General features: G+C 38.1%; 1 protein-coding gene across 5 annotated transcripts in view; it reads right to left on the bottom strand.

Moving 5' to 3' along the window:
• Positions 1-20,882, bottom strand: part of DSP (desmoplakin) — a 51,892-nt gene that overhangs the window by 20,191 nt on the left and 10,819 nt on the right. For all 5 annotated transcript variants that reach the window (XM_088130607.1, XM_088130608.1, XM_088130609.1 and 2 more), the window contains 11 exons: positions 17,227-17,329; positions 13,866-14,014; positions 12,982-13,153; positions 8,414-8,542; positions 7,899-7,949; positions 6,540-6,701; positions 5,565-5,669; positions 4,858-4,953; positions 4,089-4,214; positions 2,502-2,654; positions 1,538-1,692 (listed from right to left, as the gene is read on the bottom strand). In XM_088130607.1, the coding sequence (XP_087986733.1) occupies positions 1,538-1,692; positions 2,502-2,654; positions 4,089-4,214; positions 4,858-4,953; positions 5,565-5,669; positions 6,540-6,701; positions 7,899-7,949; positions 8,414-8,542; positions 12,982-13,153; positions 13,866-14,014; positions 17,227-17,329 (1,401 nt within the window). The remainder of the gene's footprint in view (positions 1-1,537; positions 1,693-2,501; positions 2,655-4,088; positions 4,215-4,857; positions 4,954-5,564; positions 5,670-6,539; positions 6,702-7,898; positions 7,950-8,413; positions 8,543-12,981; positions 13,154-13,865; positions 14,015-17,226; positions 17,330-20,882) is intronic.

Here is a 20,882-nt window from a genome sequence, read left to right as displayed (position 1 = left end):
ACCATATTTACACAGAGACTGAAGGCAGGGTTAGGGATGCACTAGGAGACCCATGCGTAAGAATCCCATAGACCACACTGCTGCCCAGATATCCCAACCTCAATCCCTGGTTACCTGGAATGCCAAGAGGCTACATTGCAAAACTTTGAAGGGGAGCTTTGCTTTGATGAAGGTTTGAATAAAGCACTCCCTCAAAACACTTCCAGAAGTATCATGGCATCCTCCTCGTGAGGAAAGCAACCATACTGCTTTGTTCATGCCAGGCAAGTGGTACATCATCTGGAATAACTTCTCCAACAGCACAAGCCTAACTTTGGCAAGCAATGCCAGATGACATGCCACTTACCTTCTCCAGCAGGGTCCTCCCAATGCTAGAAAGGGCTTCTGCTCAGGCAGAGGACTCACTGCAGATCTTCTTTTTTTGGTAAGTGACAGGCAGAACAAAGAGAAGTGTCAAGGCAATATGGCACTAGCTTTTGTGCCCAAGTCACCTTGCACAGTGGAGTCCTTGGAGTTCTCTGAGCTTGGTTCTTTTCCTGCAAACGTTTCATTACCCAGCTAGGTAACATCTTCAGTGCTGCAATGGGAGGGGTTTGCTCTCTGTTTATATACTCTTGCATGCCCTGCCAGTGTTGGTGGGGGTAGGGGTTTGGTTTTGTTCCTCTGGTAGTTCCTTGATTAGGGTATTGCTTGCTGCTTGCTTGTGTGCCCTGTGGTAACCTCTACTTATCTTGGTGATAATTGCTGGTGAGGAGCTGGTGAGGAGCTGCTCTGGTCTTTTGTCTCTTTTGAATAGTGTGTAGATGCTGTTTATCTCTATGTGTCTGTTAATTGCTACCTTGTCTGAATACCAAGCTTCCAAGAATGCAAGCTTCCCTTGCATTTTTGGATTTTGCTTGGTCTAAAATGCTGACAGTTTCCCAGTTAAAATGATATCTGTCCATGTGTTGTGAGATGAAGGAGTTTTCATCATGTCTTCTGACTGCTAGTTGGTATTAGGGTAAAGTAGGGTAACAATACTCCACAGTTCAACCCTGAGCTACACATACTCGCCTCCATTGGTAACTTTGCACAGGCCTTGTATTGATTCTGCATTTCTGTAACTGGAGTGAGAGTGCTTGCTCATAATTCAAGAACTACAAAGATGAATGAAGGTGTGTTGTACACACAACCCTTTATGAGAGACATTTAATCTGAATCCAGAAACAGTGCTCCAGATCACTCCAATCTGGGAAACACATGAAAATATTAAATTACTGTTTATTTTTTAGTAATTGAAAATGTCTGATACTTTCCCATTCTAACTGAAACACATCAAAAATTCTGAAAAGCCAACTTTCATTTAGAAAAACAACAGGCTCTTATGACTGCATAGGAAAAGTAAATTTCCAAAGTATATGTATACTATGAGCCCAAAGCAAACTTTTCCCACTCAAGACAAAATCACAAATTTTGCTCATTGGCTTTTGATGAGGAAAAGGTGGAATTTTCACTAGGGAGGCTTGCCTTATAGTTCAAGCAACAATTGGTAACTTACTTGGTCGCCAGATCCACAGCTAATGGATTAGGAGGCGGGATAATGAGACTAACAGATGGCACTAGCATATCTACCCCTCCTGGTCCAGTCACATGCCATTTGCTACGTTCGCTGTTGTCTTTTAAAATGCACTCATCTCCTTTGCGCATAGTTTTCTGTGAAAAAGAAAGAAACATTACTGCAGCTGGAAAAAAGCTATAGCACCCTATTTTTTCTGACTTCCATCATTTTGTTAAAAAAAAAAAAAGGATTTAGAAGGAGTAAGGCTCAGCTCCCCAAAGCTCGTCAATATGGCCAACAGTGACAGATGCTGGGAGCTGTAGCTCAAAAACATCTCAAAGATCATGGCTTTTTCAGCTCTGGGGTTAAGGTTTGAATATCTTCTCCTGGTACAGGATTATACAGGACTTGCAAAAATGTTTCCCATTCTGATATAGATCTGATAAAGCTGCATTACTAGAATATGTTCTACACTCCTTTATCATTTTCTAGAATCATAGTTAATGTAGAACACAATAATCTACTACTCAATGTATCATTGCTAACTCTAGAACAATTAGTTCATTCATACAAATGATTCTTCACTAGCCTCCAGAAGTTGCTAGGAGGGATCTATGAATTTATAGTTCTGAATAAAATCCACTTTTACAATTTTTGAAACATTTGACATGATGTTTATATGGACAGCAGTTGCATTTAAGACACATAGTAAACAGTTATCTTAGCATCCTACATACTTGTTTTAAAGCAGGCTCTAGCTGAATCTTCGACACAGGTTAATTTGTCCTAAGCCTTCAAAACTGAATTGTCTAAAATGAATTAGCCAATACGTGGATGGTATGGTTTGACTGTCTTTGTCCAGAGGAACACCTTCAGCCTGCAAGTTTTGCCACAAAAATACATTTATGCCACAGAACTCCCTGTGTGGCATTAACACAAGGAGCCATAATAATGGGACTCTTACCAAATCTTGTTTGTAGTCACACAAAGCCCTGAGAATGATGGGCTTATTGGTCTTATAATCAGGGTTACGGGGTTTCAACTGTACTATCTTCTTTGATTTATTCACCAAATTTTGCACCTGCCTCCTGTACTCCAGAATTTTCTCTCGCTCAGCCTAGAAGGAAAAAAAGTTGTGATTAATAACTTCATTTAAACACCAAACTGTCATTGATATTGGGTTAAATCTCAATCTTCTTGAAATTAAAGGCAGATACCTTAATCAATGTCAGCATTTCATTGAAAATACTGACCTAAAAAGCTGTGAATAAAACATATATTTTTATCGTTCCGTGACTATATTATCAATGTATAAGACAGCACCATTCTTTTTCAGTACCTGATTTCCTTACACAGTACTTTTCATACAATGACACTGAGGATGGGATGCAGAACACTACAGGTATTCCTTGTCTAGTGACCACAATTGGGACTGGCAACTTGTTTGTTTAAAAAAGTGGTCACTAAGTAAAACTGCAACTGTGCTTATGATCTTACTTCAGCTTTTTGTTGCTTTACAGACCTGTGAAGGTCATAAATGTGAGGATTGGTCACAAAGTTACTATATAATCACCATCATAACTGTGAACGAGGCAATCGCTAAACAAGGATTACCTGTATACAGGTAGTCCTTGACCTACGACCATTTGTTCAGCAACCATTCAATGTTACAACGGCACTGAATGGTGGTTACAAGTGGTCCTCAGAGTTCCAGCCACCCCAGCACCCCCATGGTCACATGATCATGTTCTGGGCACTTGGCAACCAGTTTACACTTACGACCAGTTGCAGCGCCCCGTGATCACGTGATCACCATTTGCAATCTTCCCTGCAGGCTTCCCCAGAAAGTCAGTGGGGAAGCCAGCAGGGAAGGTCACAAGTCGCTGGGGTAAGTCTCCCCCACACATGCACCCCCCCCAGTCCCTCTGCGCTCATGTCAGCCACTCAGACACTCCCCTGCACCATCCCTGAGCCTTGCACACCTCCCTTGCATCCTTGCGCACCCCCTTGCACCCTCCCCAAGCCTCGCCATGCCTCCCTCACACCCGTGCACCCGTGCCACACCTCCCACACACCCTGCTGTACCCTTGCTGACCCATGTTGCATCTCTCACACACCCCCTCACACCCTTGCACAACCTCCCAACCCACGCTGTGCCTCTCGCAGACTCCCTTGCACCGTCGCACATCCTCCCTCACACTCTCGTGCACTCTCCCCGACCCTCCCTCACACACCCTCTTGCTCCCTCCTCCACCTGACAGCAGCTACTTACCTGCCTGCTGGCCTAGGACTTGCAACTTCCGGCTGGCTTCCCCACTGACTTTGGTTATGGGAAGCCGGCAGGAAATTGCCTCACCTAACAACCATGGGATTTGGTTAATGACAGCAATTGGGACTGCAGGGATGGCAGTCACTGAGCAATGTGGTCATGCTTTACGACCGCATTGCTTAGTGATGTAAATCCCAATTGCTATTGTAAGCTGAAGACTACCTGTATAGCCTGCTGAGCCTAGGAGAACTTGTGGTACAGTAAGAGACGTTGCATCCATACCTCTAATTCTTTGATCTGTTCCAGCAGAACTTGCAAGGACATGTTTTTATCACAGATGAACTTTTTTCTGATGGCATCCTGTAAGTTCTTCAAGTAGTTTTCAGTAGACTGGGCTTCCTCAAAAAACTATACACAGAACAAGCAAGCACATTTAATAGTCACCTTCAAATATTGGCTTTTTATGGGATATATGGGATATACAGAATGTCCCAAAAGTCTTAGTGGAGTTTTAATTTCTAAAAGATTAAAACTGCACTACGACTTTTGGGATACCCTGTATAAAATGCAACAGATAAGAACATCAATGCACTGCCCTTTCTAGAATATAGATTTATAAGAAAAAATAGTGTTACTGAGGACAAACTATATATAACCTTTAAGAATTGAATCCAACTTTATTTATTTATTTATTTATTTATTAAATTTCTCACCCGCCTATCTCCCCCCAATGGGGGAACTCTGGGCGACTCACACCGAACATTAAAAACATAAATATATATAATACATAAAACATCAGTTTAAAAGCATTTCTAAAAAAGGGGAAGGAGAGTCCAAGAAAAAGAACTTTAGATTCTTTATTTCACAAGTCATCATTACTGCAAGCAAAATTAAGAATCCTTATTTTAAAACAGTAGGCATACACAATTATTGGCTGGAATCTAATCTATCTGGATTTTTTCCAACTATACAGAGTAAATGTAGGGTTAAATGATAAAAACTATTTGGTATACAACTGTATTAGTTATTGCTTCTATACATCAATATATACCTGAAAGTATGCTGCATTTTCCTTGAGATGAACATCAATGCACTTGGTGATCTGAAGAATCCAACTCCACTGAGTTTGCAGGGTATCCATATAGGCCTATACATTCAAACACATTGATTCTGATAATGTAATCTGATCTATTTTTCAGGTAACAACTCATTTTTTTAATCTCTAAAACTATCTACTGAAGCCTGGAGAATCCAAGAGACAAAAACCAAACCTATGTCAATGGCCAAACTTCTGTTTTGCCTACTAATAAAATCTAACTTGTCCTTCTCTCCTACTTTACTTACAGAAAACCCACTGAGGAAAGGTAATGAAGACCAGGATGCACAAGCAAGAGAAAACCTCTCTCTCCTTAGCATTCTTATGTTGGTCTCAGGTTTTTTAGTTGGCCATTAAGCGGAGAATGTAACCCTCCTCTACAAATACAAAGTGGCCCAGCATTAAAGCATTCCTCTTGACCATGATTTAGTGGGTTATTAATTTTATTAGAGCAGCCAATACTAAACTGTGCTTTTCAATACTAGCACTGGGCCCCTCATGTTTGCATATAACTCTGCATATTTTCAAGATTACTTGTTGATCAGGTTGTCTGATAGTACAGTTCCAGGTTCAGAACTTCATTACTAGTTTTCACTTCAATGAAATGTTATATTGTTCCAGAAATAATATCAGGACAAAAATGTAGGAAGTTGAAAAGATACCTCAATTTTGTCAGAAGCAGGGTGCTGGCTGAGTACCAACTGGTCACATTCTTGCTTAAGTTTGTTGAGTTCCTTTTCTTTAACTTCCAGCTGGCTCATGCGTTTCTGAAAATAGACAAGGACATGGATTTAAACTCAGTTTCAATAGGAAAAAAAGGACCACCACATTTAGTATTTATCGCTTTATATATTTGCATTAAGATCTGTTTGTTTGCAAACCCAGCAGATACAATTTGTGCTTTATGACCATAGGGACAGTTTTGTTGAAGTAAGCACTCAAAATATCACCCATATCACTCACCTATCAATCATGAAGTTCATTCAACTATAAGTTGCATCCTATCTGTCTCCAAACCTATGTTTGGGTGCCCATTCCTCTCTCCTCTCCCAGGTTAATTTCTTCCATTTCTTTCACTTGACTTTCTTTTTATTTCACTGTGGTGTTCCCTTCTATCTTGAGACTGAATGCCTGTGGTCAGTCTCTCCTAACCTTAGAGGGGAAGTTCCAAATGAAAACCAAAAAAAATCTAAAATAGTTTTTTTTTTAATTTAAAATCTATTTTAAAACCTCAACAAGATCACCTTGCTAACATGGACAATAAAGTTGAATGGATTTACACTGATTCCTACCTCAGCAATTTCCTCCTCTAAACTTGTTTGTCTTTCCCAAAAGAAAGAGAAGCATATCTCCCAATGAAAGCTTTGAAGTTCCCCAATGTTAGAAAGAACATATTATCCTGAGTAAAGAGGAAGCATAAATCATCACACTTCTCTTCTTGCAAACTCTCAGAATGGCTGAAGCAGTTTTCTATCTTGAAACCAGTGAAACTTTTCTAACTATTGCAGAATTTGAAACTTCTACTAATCCCAGCTTTTACATTCAGCATTTTAAAATACAAAATTGTTTGCAATCTTTAAAAAAAAATGACCAAACCATGAGTTCTCAGATGAGATTTGTTAATATCATTAACTCACAGAGAAGGCTTCCTGTTTCCTTGCAATATCAGTGTTCCTGTCACTCCAATCATAGAGAAGCTCTTCCTCCTCACAGTCATTGATCCACATGATTTCCCTGCTAGTGGCTTGGATGATGTTCTGCAACTGGCGCAGTTGATCCATTCTTTCAAAGGAGAACCTCTACAAAACAGTGTGAAGAAAGCAATAAATGTTTTCACTGAATGGTCAAAGCATAAGAGTACAAGCTGTAAAACAGAAAATTTGGTATGAGGGGGTCAGGTAGATATCACACACTGAAAAGCAAACAGCCAAGATGCTTAATATGCCCTGGCCACATTCAGACTGAATTTTCTGCACTTCAAAAGGAAATCAAAATTCTGTACCATCTCTGCAAGACAGGACAAGTTGCCATGCAGAAATTTCAACAAGTATTGCTACCAGACTTCAGACATAATTTAGAGTTCTGCTGCAGTGAGTTAAATGCAATTCCTTTTTTTCCCCCGAAAGATTTGTTTGCTGGTCAATAATCAAAAAACAAACAAATGACTGACTGGCTGACAGACTAGAGCTGTTAAGGACTACCATTTTTTTTAATTCTTTTTTTTAAGAAAAAGCTTTTAACAAACTTTTCTGGCACTTGAAAGCTCTAACAAAGGGCAGTTTTCTGTTAAAAAAGGTTACAGTCTACCATGAAATGCATTTACTTATTACATTTGCTTTCTGTTTTTCTCTAAGAAGCACAAGGTCATATAAATGTTGCCCTCCTCCATTTTTTCTCACAATATCCATGGAAGATTAGCTTTAGCTAAGAAATATAAATTATGGGCACAGGAATACAAGTTTTCCCGGTCTTACTCTAGCATTATGTTTGCTATACTACCACTTCGGAGGGCAAAAGGTAGCAAACAATGAATCAGAGCAAATCACTAAAAACATTTTAGATTGTTGCTGATGGGAAAGAGCAATTGTTATTTTTGTTTGTATACAGCTCTTCTTCCCAAAAGAGGATAAATAGGATATTTTCAGCAGATGTTGTCGTTCCCATCGCCAGGTTGCAGAGGAGGAAAAAAATATATCTATCATTATATTTCCATTCAACTCCAGTATTTCTGTGGAAATCAAATTATGTCCTGAATTTGGAATCACACATCACATGACTTAAGACAATCTATGAATTTTCCATCCTACTTAAATGGAATACAGCTATACAGCCGTCGAGAGTCACTCGTATAATGAGATGGGTGGCGTATAAATTTGATTAATAAAATAAAATAAAAATATCTAAATGAAAGCCTGATGCTATTTAACTTACCAAGCAGGCAAAACATGTATTATAAGACTTTTAAAAATGAAAAAATAAAACAAAAAATAGCTTACCAACAGATATTCATATTCTTCCTCCAGTTGGTGTACAGCAGCTTTCTCACGCTGTAAGTAAAGAATAAAGAAAGCATGTGTCCAACAAGAGAAAAAACAGATAAAGACAGGGGATCTCCACTACCTGTCTTAAAGTCAGGATAATCTGGGGCAGTAGTATTTGGGGACACTCTTTTTACCATATGAGAAAAGAAAGAACACAGTTCTGCAAGGAGAGACACATGGGTACTGGCAATTAAAAGCTAAACACAAGACACAAAGGAGGCCATGTCAGAACAAGGATTGGAAAACTGTGGCTATCCAGACATGATTATACCACAAGTCTTTTTAGTCACAGCCAACATATCCGATGGTCATCTGTAAATCCAACAAAGGTCTTTGTTAGAACACTATTGACATGGTCATTCAATTTACCCATCAAGGCAGTGAGAATCTAGTAGGGAATGGAATCAGGAAGAAAAGAGCACAGAATGGTGGGTATAAGTTGGTAGGATACCAGAAGTAGAATCTCCTACCAGATCAGTTTTCACTTTATCCAAGTGCCAGCGATAGTCTCCAATAGAATTATGGAATCTTCTATGCTCAGCGATTTGTTGTTCAACAGCTGCAGCGTCAAATCCCCATTTTACTAACTCCATGTCAGTCTGAGGGACAAAGAAAAGAAAGAAAGAATGGGTGTCGTCATTTGTAGCTTATTCATAATGCACCAAAAAAAAATAAATAAATCCAAATTGCTTTCCAAATTGAATTTGGTTCCCTAACTTCCTGCTGACTGTGCTTGGCAAGCAGAGTTGCTAGTTACAATTTGCTCTTTAAAAGTAAAGTGGTGTAAACTCACAGGACTTCAAGCTTTCTCCACAGCCTCTTTTGTTTCACAGAGCAGGAGAGAATTTAACCTGACAATGCTACTTGGGTACAATAACAGAGTAGACAGACCTAGATCATACCTTGTTTCCTTGCAACAACATGATATAAGCACTGTTATATTACTAAAGTAAGGATATTCAGTTTCAGATGCTTGCTTATTCTATAAACACTTATCTATTTCTTGGTAGCATAATTTCTTTTTACCCCATTTGTTAAGCTGCTCAGCCAATACTTCATTGCTGGTAATGTGTAAGTATATTACAATCTCATTCCTTTTTATGCCAACTCTTGCATATGGCAATTTTTTGGAAGTATAGTTCTTGCCAGCTGGCAGAACTCAGTACATTCCCAATAAACATCTCCTTGTGCTGACTGCAGACTTAGAATCCACATCTTTGCAAGGGAGAGGTGTTCTGTCATATACTCACCGAGAGATATTCCACTCCCGCCCAACTAGAAATGGAAAGTTTTATTCCTTTTAAGAACAGATGCAAGACCGAAGGAGGGAACAAAAGAAGTTGGGAAAAGCACAGGACAAAGATCTGCCTGAAGCCTCAGATTAAAGTCTGGAATTTTCACTAAAAGGGGAAATCCAGGAAGGGAAGCAGAGAATTATTTTGCTTCAGAAAACTTGCTTCTGTGGATACTTGCATGATCAAGATTCACTGTGTTTGTGTGTGTGTGTGTGTGTAGATATATAATTTATAGAAATACATTTATAGATATTTTTATATATATATATACACATATATATAGAAATCCTCTAGCCACATGCCTCCAAGTTATATAGCCAGGAAGTTACATTATAGGAACTATATTTGTTAACCTTTTAATCGCCAGATAGGCAGCACAGAATGCAAGAGCCTTATCTCTTTCATTCACCTGGGTGAAGCCAGGTAAGGTGCCCTTAGAAGACAAGAAGTGGCAGCAGGAACTATCTCGCTACTACCCCTAATCAGAGGGCAGTGTATGAGAACTCGGAGGGCTTCTGAGTAAGGTGATTTGAGACCTCTACCCTTTCACCCTTCAGGTTCAGTCATTGAACAGGAATTGAACAGATGCTTCCGTCTCCAATGCCATCCAACAAATCAAAGATCTGAACTAGTTTGAGAATAATCCCCAGTCATCAGTTATTTTGACCTTGTTCCCAAGAACAAAAAATGCAGTTCTGTGAAAACAAATATTTACCCCTTTGCATTTTTGAATGTTTGCATAACTTTGCTGCCAAATGTTATCAGAATTTCATGAGGATCCTACTCATATATAAAGTGAGTGTGGCTGAACAAATAACACCAGAGTTTGGGGATTCCTTATTTTATAAACAAAATAATCCAACATACAATGTATCAGTGTGAAAAAATAATCCCCCTTAGACTCAATAACTAGTTGTATCACCTTTAGCTGCAGTAATTGCAATCAAACAATTCCTATCACTTATACCCAGTGTTTCACATTGCTGTGAGAATTTTGGCCCATTCCTCCATGGCAAACTGTTTCAGTTTGCTGCACTAATATTTAGAGGGTTCTATAGTATTAATTGCTTTTTTCAGATCTTCAGATTCTTTCATATTTTTAGGCAGTATAGGTTAGATTTTGATTCAGCCATTCCAAAATATTGAATTTGTTTTTCATCCATTCTCTTACAGAATTGCTTGTATGTTTGGGCTCATTATCTTGCTGCATGACTCACACTTCAACTTCAGCTGACAGACAGATGTCCCAATAATCTACAGAAGTCTCTGATAAAAGCAGAATGACAGCAGATCGTGCAAGTCCTATGGCCACAAAGCATTCCCAAACCATGGCACTATCAGCTCAGGCTTGACAGTTATTTTGGAATGCAGTGGCTTCTGCCATACACTCATATAGCCCTAAAAGTTCCACTTGTCCCATCTGCCCACAAGACATTGGTCTGAAGTTTGAAGGGTCTTCCAGATGTTCTTTGTCAAGTTTGAGATGGGCACCAATGTTCTTCTTAGTGAGCAATGGCTTCTGCCTTGCCACACTCTCACGATTATCATTTTATTAGTGAGAGGCTTTCTGATAGCAGAATCATTAACACTGGCTTTAGCAAAGGTAAGAGATGTCTGCAGATTCTTGGATTTTTGGGGGGGGGGGTGACTCCCTGGATGATTTTATCCTGTGCTCTTGATCTGAAGGAACAGCTAACCTTGAAAAGATTCGCTACTGCCCTAATTTTCTCCATTTCAAGACTATGTCCCTGACTGTAGATCTGTGGTGCCCCAAAGCTTTAAAAACTGTTTTATAAGTTTTTCTACACTGATAGACATCAATTCATTTTTTTACAGAGGTATTCTGACATTTCTTTTGAGCAGGGCATTATGTGCCTCTAGAAAATATCTGTGATAAGGGGAGCCAAAGCCTGAGAGATTTTTTAGGGCAGGGCTGACCCAAATCAACCCTGTTTGTTTAATAGGGTACTCACACCCTAGTTATCCCTTATTTGAAATTATGGAAGTAGGGGATGATAACTTTCTTCTATTGGCATATCACACATTTGATTATTTTATTTATTAAACAAATGAAACAAAACACCAAACGTTGGTGCCATTGCCAGACTCTTTTAATATATCACTATGACCACAGGAAGTTTTGATAACATGGCAAAGATATGCAAACATAAAAAAAAAAAAAGTGAATTTTTTTTTCACAAATTGCATCTGGAGGGCATCTGGGAGATGCTGTTCTAGAGTGATACAATAACTTTTATGTTTTAAAAAAATCTGTATGACATAATGCTACAATATTCACCCTCTTGAGCCACACCTGAGCTTAACTCATGTGGGAACAGCTCCAACAAGCAATGCCAATTTAGGCTGTTAGCCCTCTGAAAGTTACACAGGACTTTCACCTCCTTTTCAGCTTCGTTTTAGCCATACCAGCAGCAAGTTAAAACGTGCAGAGGTACAAAAGGGTGGCTCTGTTCCAGCTTCCATTCCTTCCAGAAAAACCTGATCCAGGTGCTTAGCTCAAAGGTCTCCATCTGCAAACCAACTGCAAAATAAAACTAAACACTGGCAAGCAAGCTGAAGCTCCTGGGAAGAATTTCCCATGTATCGCATTACAAGAGAAGGCATTACTTTGGCCCATGGGAGCCCGAGCTTTGCAGACAGAATACAAAGCCAGAGAAGGTCAGCTCAAGATAAGATAAAGAAGCTGCAACCAACTGGCTCAAACTGCCTATTTATAACAAGCTTCCAAACACTAGATAAAGGGGCTTAATCTCCTTTCGCTCCAAAATTTGAAATACTACAAGTAAAAACATTGTCCCAGTTTTTCTTAAAATTTGTAGAGGAGGAGGAGGAGGATTTCTTTCTCATGTATCAAATTAACATTTTCCTCCCTCATTAAATGCCAAATGAAAATCCTCACATACACTAAGTTGAAACTGTTTTTTTTTCCTTCACCAAGAGTATCTTTATAAAAATATAAGAACAAGAGATAATAGAGTTTTATAAAGATGGATTAATGCAAGCATCCTTTCATTGAAGATACTTTAGACTAGGGTAGGAACACCTATTTCCTTATCTCCAGCCATTATATTACTGTAGAAGACCCCAAGTTCAGCAGAAATGTAATTAGATCAGAACCATAGGGCTGAATTTACAGAATCTAACAAAGCAGCAACAACAAAAACAAATAATTTTGTCACTATTTTACTACCACCTCTCCAGTACAGTCTATTCAGATTTCAAAATCATCACATAAGCTTTATTCAACCTGACATTTTCTTTCAGCAGATCTCTAGCTTGGGTGGGCGAAGCAGTTCCCAAGCAATGATCATAGCATCTTTTAGAAAATCACTATGAACTAACATCTAAGTCTCCTTTTCTTTGCACCTTTTTGGATTCTTTACTTCTACCACTGTTTTCTAATCATTCCAGAAGAGTTTCTTTAGTTCCTCTCTTATCAGAAGCCGCCCCTCCTCCTCTGCAGCTTCTCAACATACACACTAACTTCCTTTCTTTGTATCACCTACCTTGTCTACATCCTCCCCTCATCCCCTGGTTGTCCTTGACTAGAGATTCCATATCCAGCTACTTCTATATCTTGCCTAGAGAGACGGTAGAGGATTGGCAGGAGTGAAGGAATGAACAACGAATTTTAATTTGCTCCTCACACACACACTGTGAAAAGCAAGCTATAATGCATCCAGACGTTCCTACAACCCTTTCTGATATTCACTCAAGTTTACCTTCTGCTGTCTCATCCAGTTCAGACATTCACTGGTGACCCGCCTAGTGTATTCATCCCAACCTGAAGCACTCTGAGAGCTGTAGCCACCACCTTTGGAACTAGCCCTTCGGACACGGGGTACACTGATGGCCTTGTAGAGGGCACGCATCTGCTCTTGAAGCTGAAGCAGTCTAAAGGAAAAATGTAAGAGTAAAAGAGAAGAATATTAAAGATCAAGAAGCCAGACTGTTGGAAGGGAGAGGTGAACTTTCAGGCTCTGAGCCACCTTTAGCAAGAAACTTGAAATAATCAGAAAATTCATTACTGAAGAATTGGGTGAAGTATATTGGGTGGGATAGAGGCTTCTCCATGGTGCCTACCTGAAAAAATGCACTAATTACCAACTTTATTAACATGTTGATTCCTAGCTAAGACAACTGTTCTAGCAACATTTATGAATGCTTAAGGGCTCTTGTAAGAAATACAGTTTGTTTATCTCTGTCACTGATTATTTTCCTATTTTTATTTTACTGATATTTCTAGTGGTTTTACATATGGGTTATGCCTCCTGTTATAGTTTTATGAAGGTGGAAATAAACAGATACAATATTAGAAGTGAATTTGAGGCACAGCTTCATGAAATGTATAACACTCCTGAAAGATTTTGCATCATGTCTTACTCAAGTACTGATGTTCACATAAATGAGACCTCAATAATTTACTGTTCGTCTAGCAAAATAAAGGCTGGATCACATGACTCTAAATGTACATAACCTAGAATAACTCACATCATCTATACGTCTCTACTTGTTTATTCAATGTGAGGACCATGCCAGTCCTTGACAGAGCTTACTACTTCAGTACCCTAGATACACTACTTAGGTACAAATAGAATGGCAATACCTTTTCTGGTAGAGTTCACATGGCTGACCCATTTGTCTCATTTCTCTGATCAGCCCATCAAGGATGTCCATGTGTTCATTTGCCTGAGCAAAGCAATCCTCCAGCTCTCGGTTCCTGCTAATCTGGATTCCATCTCCATACTTTAGTTCCTAAAACAGACAAAATAAAGCATAAACCACCATATTAACACACAGACACAGACACAGACACACACAATAAATTCATGTATAGTATTTGAAAACTTAAGATTTCTATGGCATCCTTTATATGTGTCTGTCTTTGAACAGCATTTGAAAATTGCAGCTAGTGCAAAATGCAATAGACTATTTTCTAAAATATACAGCTAAGATCAGAAACTAAGAGATAACAAAGGGCTCCAAATGGGGTTTTTTTCCAAAATGGCAAATGCAATTCAGTACAAGCAAGCGTAAGGCTATGTACATTTTTGTCCCATTCTTTTTTCTTTTCAATTGTTTATCATATATTTTAAAAGAATGTGAGAAATAAGCAATACAATAAAGAAAATCAGGCATAGATACCAAAATATAGGTAAAGAACAAGTCCGAAATGTCATGAAACTAATATCTTCTAATACATCATTAGGAACTTATAATATTATGAGGTACTTCATATGCATTTCCTAGTCTAAAGCCACATATTTCTGTTGACCTTTAAACTAAAACACTTAGTTAACATTGTTCAAATCATTAAGAGAAAGTATAAGTAATACAGTAATGGATTCCACTAATACAATAAATTATGTGGCAAGTTAAAATATGAACTCTAGAAATCAAATTTTGGGTGCAATACAATTCCACGTACAAGATTATAATCCAAGAACAGTTTTCAATTCCAATTGAATTCTGCATCAGATTTACTTTTTAAAAAACAAAGCTACTTAGACACTGAGGCACACTCCCAGAGTTTAATTAACCATTCTTCCAAAGAAGGAATCAACTGTCTTTTCCAATAAAATCCTTGCATCCATTAACATCTATAATGCTATTTCAGTATGTTTTGAAGCAGTGTACGGTTTGGTAAAATTTAATAAAAATATCTCTGCTTGGAAAGGGATTGCAACTTTCAAAATGTGTTCCATTCCAGAGTGAACCAGTTTCCAATGTCAGACTTTGCAGCATTGCAACCACATCTGAAAGAAGGATCCAACTTTCTTGTTACTTTTCCAATATTTTTTTAAGGAAAAGAATTATTCATTTCAGCAATCAAGACTAGAATGATTTGCCAGTGGTAAAACATCTTATACCAATTCTAAGTGTAATATTCAAAGTAAATTTAACATTTTTTCAATTGAAATTCCCACCATTGCATCTCTGTAACTGTATTCATGTTCTGTATCCATTTAATTATACAATCTTTAACTTGTTCAGACTCTGAGACATACTTCATGAATAATTTATAAATCATGCCTAGCAATCAATCAGTAGTTTGTGTTGTAAGTTTTTCAAATTCAATCAAGCTTATCGATACTTGTTTCTGCAATTCTTTTACTGCTGCACTGGTTATTTGAAGGTACTGAAACCAATTGAGGGTAGAACACCGTACAGTAACAAACATTGCTCCAATATTAACTTCACAAATATACAGATGGGCTCAAAGCTAGCACCAACTAATTAGGAAAGTGATCTTGGGTTTGTGCGGATAGAATGAAAATGTCAAGCCAGTATGTGGCTAACATGAAAATTTCTATGTTGTGAATCAGTAGTAAATACAGTAGGAGACTGCAAATATAATAATGTTTTTGTACAAAATTGTAGAGCTGGAAAAGGTGAAAAAGGCTACCAAATGATCAGAGTTTTCTCCTGTGAGAAAAGCTTACATTTGGAGCATTTTAGATGAAGTGAAGCCCCCGCTTTCCTGGCCTTCTGAAAAGGTGTAAAAACATGGCTATGCTGGATGGCCTGGGCGCCTGATGGGGCTTGCATTGTTGGAACTGGCTTGTGGGATGATTGATACTGCTTCCCCCATCTTCTTGATTTGTATATTGCTTTTATAGATTTGTTATTTGTGTTTTAATCGGGGGATATTTATATTTTCATTGTTATTGTCTTGGTTTTTAATTGTAAGCCGCCCAGAGTTACCCTCTGGGGGAGATGGGCAGCATATAAATTTAATAAAATAAAATAAAATAATAAAATAAAATAAAATAAAATAAAATAAAATAAAATAAAATAAAATAAAATAAAATAAAGGGGAGACTGAGACATAAATCAGGAATGGAAGTACATAGGGAAATCCATAATACTAGAAACCAGGATATCTCAATGAAAGTGAATTAGCCATGATGGCCATACATTCCCCCCAGTATCATGTGCATTTTGTATCTGGTTTTTGGAATGCAAGAATGGGTAGGTATTACTGCACTTATGTTCTGTTTCCCATAGGGATCTGGCAGGCCACTGTGACATCCTAACACTAGTCTTGATAGGATTTTGGTCTCGTCCAGATCATCTCATTAACTCCAAGACTGCCTTTTCCACTGGACAACCAGACCATATTTAGCTTTTTTAGAGATTTTTTTCTTGATTCTCTTTCTCTAAGCAGTCTCTTGAAGAAGTAGATTGTCAGAACAATGAAGCCAGGGGACAAAAAAAAGAGAAAATGGGACACCAAAAGGGGTGCTGCATACAATGAAGCAGATCTCAAAAAGAAACCACATCCTACATTTATATAGATGGCGCACATCTATGGGAATAAACAGGTTTTGAATAAAATTACTCTTCTATCTTAAGAGCAACTAGCAAAAAATAAATACCTGTATATGGAATAAAAAATTAACATTGACATTTAATGTAGGAAGCAGCCTGATAGATCAATTTGTGACTGAGTTCACACATTGTGCCAAGTAATACAAGTGTTATCATTTTGTGTGTTATGTGAAGCTACCCAACTCATTTTTATTCAGTAATAGATGGTACACAGGCACGACACACAACCAATATATGAACCTGGCCTATTTCTCTATTTGTGGTCCGTTTGACTGGCAATAACATTCCAAGGTACCTCCCAAATGGATATTGTTCCTGATCCATTTTAAACCAGAAATAAGCAGGGAAAGATCTTACTAGTACTTGGATGGGGGCTGACTCAGAAGATGGAAGAAAGCAACAGCGAGCCACTTTCATAATGTTTCCAAAGAAATAACATGGATGCAATCACCAGCTTGACTCCTGGTATCTTTACCTTTTTTCTCTCTATTGGAAAATGAACCCTAAACTCCTTCCATATAAAGCCGGTGTTCTACCACTTTATACATTCTTTTTAACACGCCGATTTGCTTTCTGCAATATGTGCCATTGTTCATTTATTCAAAGTAGTGAAGCAACGCCATCTTCCAACTTACAGGTTGCACTATGAGTTCGGCACGCATGAGGCAATCTGAGCAATTTTGCAGAAGGTCCTGAATGGTGTTCTGACGGCGGGATACTGTAGCAGTTCCATTTTGACTGAAAGAGCAAAAGTGAGAGAGAGAATACCAATTACACTGTTGAAATCAACCATTAATTATAAATGTATTTTCCAGAAGAACGTAACACACCTTATTCAAATTAAAGTGTTGTAACCTGCCCAACTTCAGAGAGATCCTGATGATACTTCTATCATTCCTTTTTGTGGTATTACAATGCTGAGTCTGCAGCTCTGTAAAACTACTGTGGGAACATGCTGTAACTCCTAACCTGCTGTGAACTGGATTCCACCAATAGATCAAATCCATATAAATGATGTATGAAAGAGAAAATTCTTAAAACAGCTTTCACCAAATTGGCACCTTTTAGATGTGCTGAACTCTACTTCCCACCAGGCCAGTCAGCACAACCACTGAGTTGCAAGGAATTAGAATCTAAATGATGCTAGATTGAAGAAGACTGTTTTAAGCATTAGCTAGGGGGACACAGAGAGTGTAATAGCACAGCTAAAGCACCAGTATAAAATTCAGTTTTCCTTACACCTCTTTCTAAGCCTCATTTTGTAAATTTTTCCCAGAATATTTCCAGCTGTCAATACTATCTCAAAAATCATATTTTTGTGAACTTTTTGGCTAGAGGTCTTGCTCCTCATTTCAAATGAAGCTGAAGTACATATAACGAGTGGTACACTCCCCTTGTTACCCTTGACAATTGCTTCCTTCCCTCTTCTTACTCATTCCCAATTAGCCCAATTAAAGCTATCCATAAAACTTAATGTGTACAGTACTGTAATTAACAATCAACAGATGGAGCATATTCAAACTTCACGGTCACATCATCTAAGGCATACATTTGACACCAGGCCCAGATGGAAGATCCCTGAATAATTTGCAGTTTATCAACACAAAGGTTTCTTACTCCCATTTGTCCAAAGATTTCTCCTGAAAGTACATTACTGAAATGAAAAAGGTAAGGTGGGGAACCAGGAGCAAAGGTTCCATTTGTTCCATTACTGCAAATGAATTCTTAGTTTGGCCATGTGTTCAGATAAGATACTCTCTTTTGGGTATGTATGTGCCCTAAATGTCAAGGACAAAATAGATACAGTACTCCAATTTGTGAACCCTGAGGTCATAGGATGGAAGATCAGATTAGATCTCTGAAGTCTCCTCACCTTTTTTTAATATTCATTATGAATCTCAGCTGGAAAGTTGTCTTAAGCATTCTCCAAAATCAGACTGCATTCCAGACTGATAATTGACATTTTGGTGATGGTACTTTGTATAATGGAGACTAAGGCTCTATACAATGTTTGATTATAAGGAAAGAGCCAAGAGAAATCTACTTTTGCCAATACTGAACACACCCCTGTAAGCTCTCAAAGTCAGCTGATTGTGGACCATCTATAGACTGTTTACAGTCAGTCTGAAAATTTGGATTTGTTAGTGAAATAGTCATGTGGTGGAAATCCTTTCATGAGGAATTTTTCTTTCATTCATTCTTTTCTGAAAATGAAAACCTTGTCTATTCAGCAAGTAAAGGTGTAATAGATATGCCAGCGGTCTCTCTTCCCAGAATTTCTCACCACTGCCTATGCAAGCTAGGGAATTCTGACAACTGAAGCCGAGACATCTCGAGGAACTCCAATTAAGAAAAGCTATATTAGGAGACCAAAGCACCATCCAGCAAGTTGTGATATGAAGGAAACTCTGAAGGGCACAACATTAATTTAAAATGTTATTGAGGGCAATTTATATATTCATACAAATTAAAATAACATGGAAAGTATTTTACTGTACCCTGTTTTCCAGGTAAACTGACTCTGACTGCAAAGTGACAGTCAAATTTGCAAACTTCGTAGTTGTAAACCTGTATCTGAAATTCATCTATCTGTGGATCCTATCTTAGATTCATTTTACCATACAGTACAGTTATTGTAAATGCAAATGCCGGAGTAATATTAATCTCTTTCTTAGCCCTTAAGAAGCAAAGGAGATGAAATAGCAGTAGCGAATTTACAAGAGTATCGTCCTTTGGAAATGTTCGCTAGAATATTATTCCTAGCTATGAAGCTTAAAAACATACTTTGGATGCCATATGGAAATAGCTTAGTGATCTGATTTATTTAGGAAAGCTGAATAAAGTAAAAAGTTGTCTACTACAGTAATAGTGGCATAGAGACAACTCATTTTCACTAGCTTTATTGTTTAAAATATATATTTTATTGTGTGCAATGAATAAAGAACACTTGCGCAGGCTGCTTTTCCACGATACAGTCATCCTGGGATTAAGACCTTGTTGCAAGTCAGCACTAGTTAAATATAGGCGAGGTGCTCCAAACTAGGAACCATACCTCCCTGGTAGGATCAGAGCTCTCAAACATGTTTAGGCATCTCCCAAATGGAAGGCTTTGTTATGAAAACATTTACCATAGGAAAGTCCCCCAAAACTGGCAAAGAAGCATATGGCAATTCTCTTACATGCAGATGATGTAGTTCTGCTCTCCCAAATCTATATTAGCCTAAAAAGAGCATTGCAGGCCCTGGCTTAATATTGCCATTCAGAAGCCCTAGAAATTCACTATAATAAAACCAAGATGCTGGTGTGTGCTAAACACCCTAAAACATATGTTTGGAAATTAAACAATCATCCAATTGAGCAGATATTTTAGTCATTAAAGTATCACAGTATTGTATTTCATGCCACAACCACATGTAGGATGTATATGGAATACATAATGCAAAAAGCACAAAGCTCTGTTACAATCCTGCAAACATTCTTTCACACTAAAAAGAGCATTGTATATTCCTGCTACACTTCAAATACATTCAGCCCAAGTTTGGGTACAATTATTATTTGGTGTCCAGTTAGGTCCATATATTTCTTTTTCCCCCTTGGAAAGGGTTCAGATTAAGTTCAGATTAAGAACAACTTTCCAAGTCTCATGTTGCATTTCAAATACAGTCCTACACCACCAGGCTGCTATCAGTAAGATCAATTCCAGTGCCTGGATACACATTTTCACATATTGGACTAAACTGTTCTTCTCCCTGGCAGATCTAACTCCTCAGGTCCTTTCTGATAATTTTGTTTCCTTTGAGCTAAGGCAGTACATAAAAAACTGCAACCCTTCTTTAATTCAAATATACATGCTAGGGCATAAGTGTAAGTAGAGGCAATCAGACAACACCTTAAGGACACTGATATCCACTCAGACCTGATGTCCGTCCCTAAAGACATATTTCTATGTAGCTTCCATACTCCTTTCAGATCTTCTAGCTATCTAAACCAAATTTCTAAGGAGGGCCTTTACTTAGGCATGGTTCTATGAACTCCCACCAGTGATTTTAGAGGGGATTCAAATCAAGGCTATGCCATTCAAATCAAGACTATGCCCATGCAGAAGAACCACTGAAAACATAAAACATGTTTTCTTATAGTGTTGTTTTACACTGACACTCATTGTGAGCTCTTAACCTTACATTCAACTAAACTCCCTAGTCATTCTGAACAGTTTTATTTCAACCTCTTATTTTCAGACTCAAATGACTATTTCTTTAAGTGTAGCCAAATTTTGTCATATAATGTGCAA

Source organism: Python bivittatus, unplaced genomic scaffold (assembly GCF_059951505.1).
Source record: "Python bivittatus isolate LINGU-HERP-01145 unplaced genomic scaffold, Pbiv_v1 ctg000840_np1212, whole genome shotgun sequence".
Classification (NCBI taxonomy): Eukaryota; Metazoa; Chordata; class Lepidosauria; order Squamata; family Pythonidae; genus Python; species Python bivittatus.
This window is presented reverse-complemented; position numbering and strand designations above follow the sequence as displayed.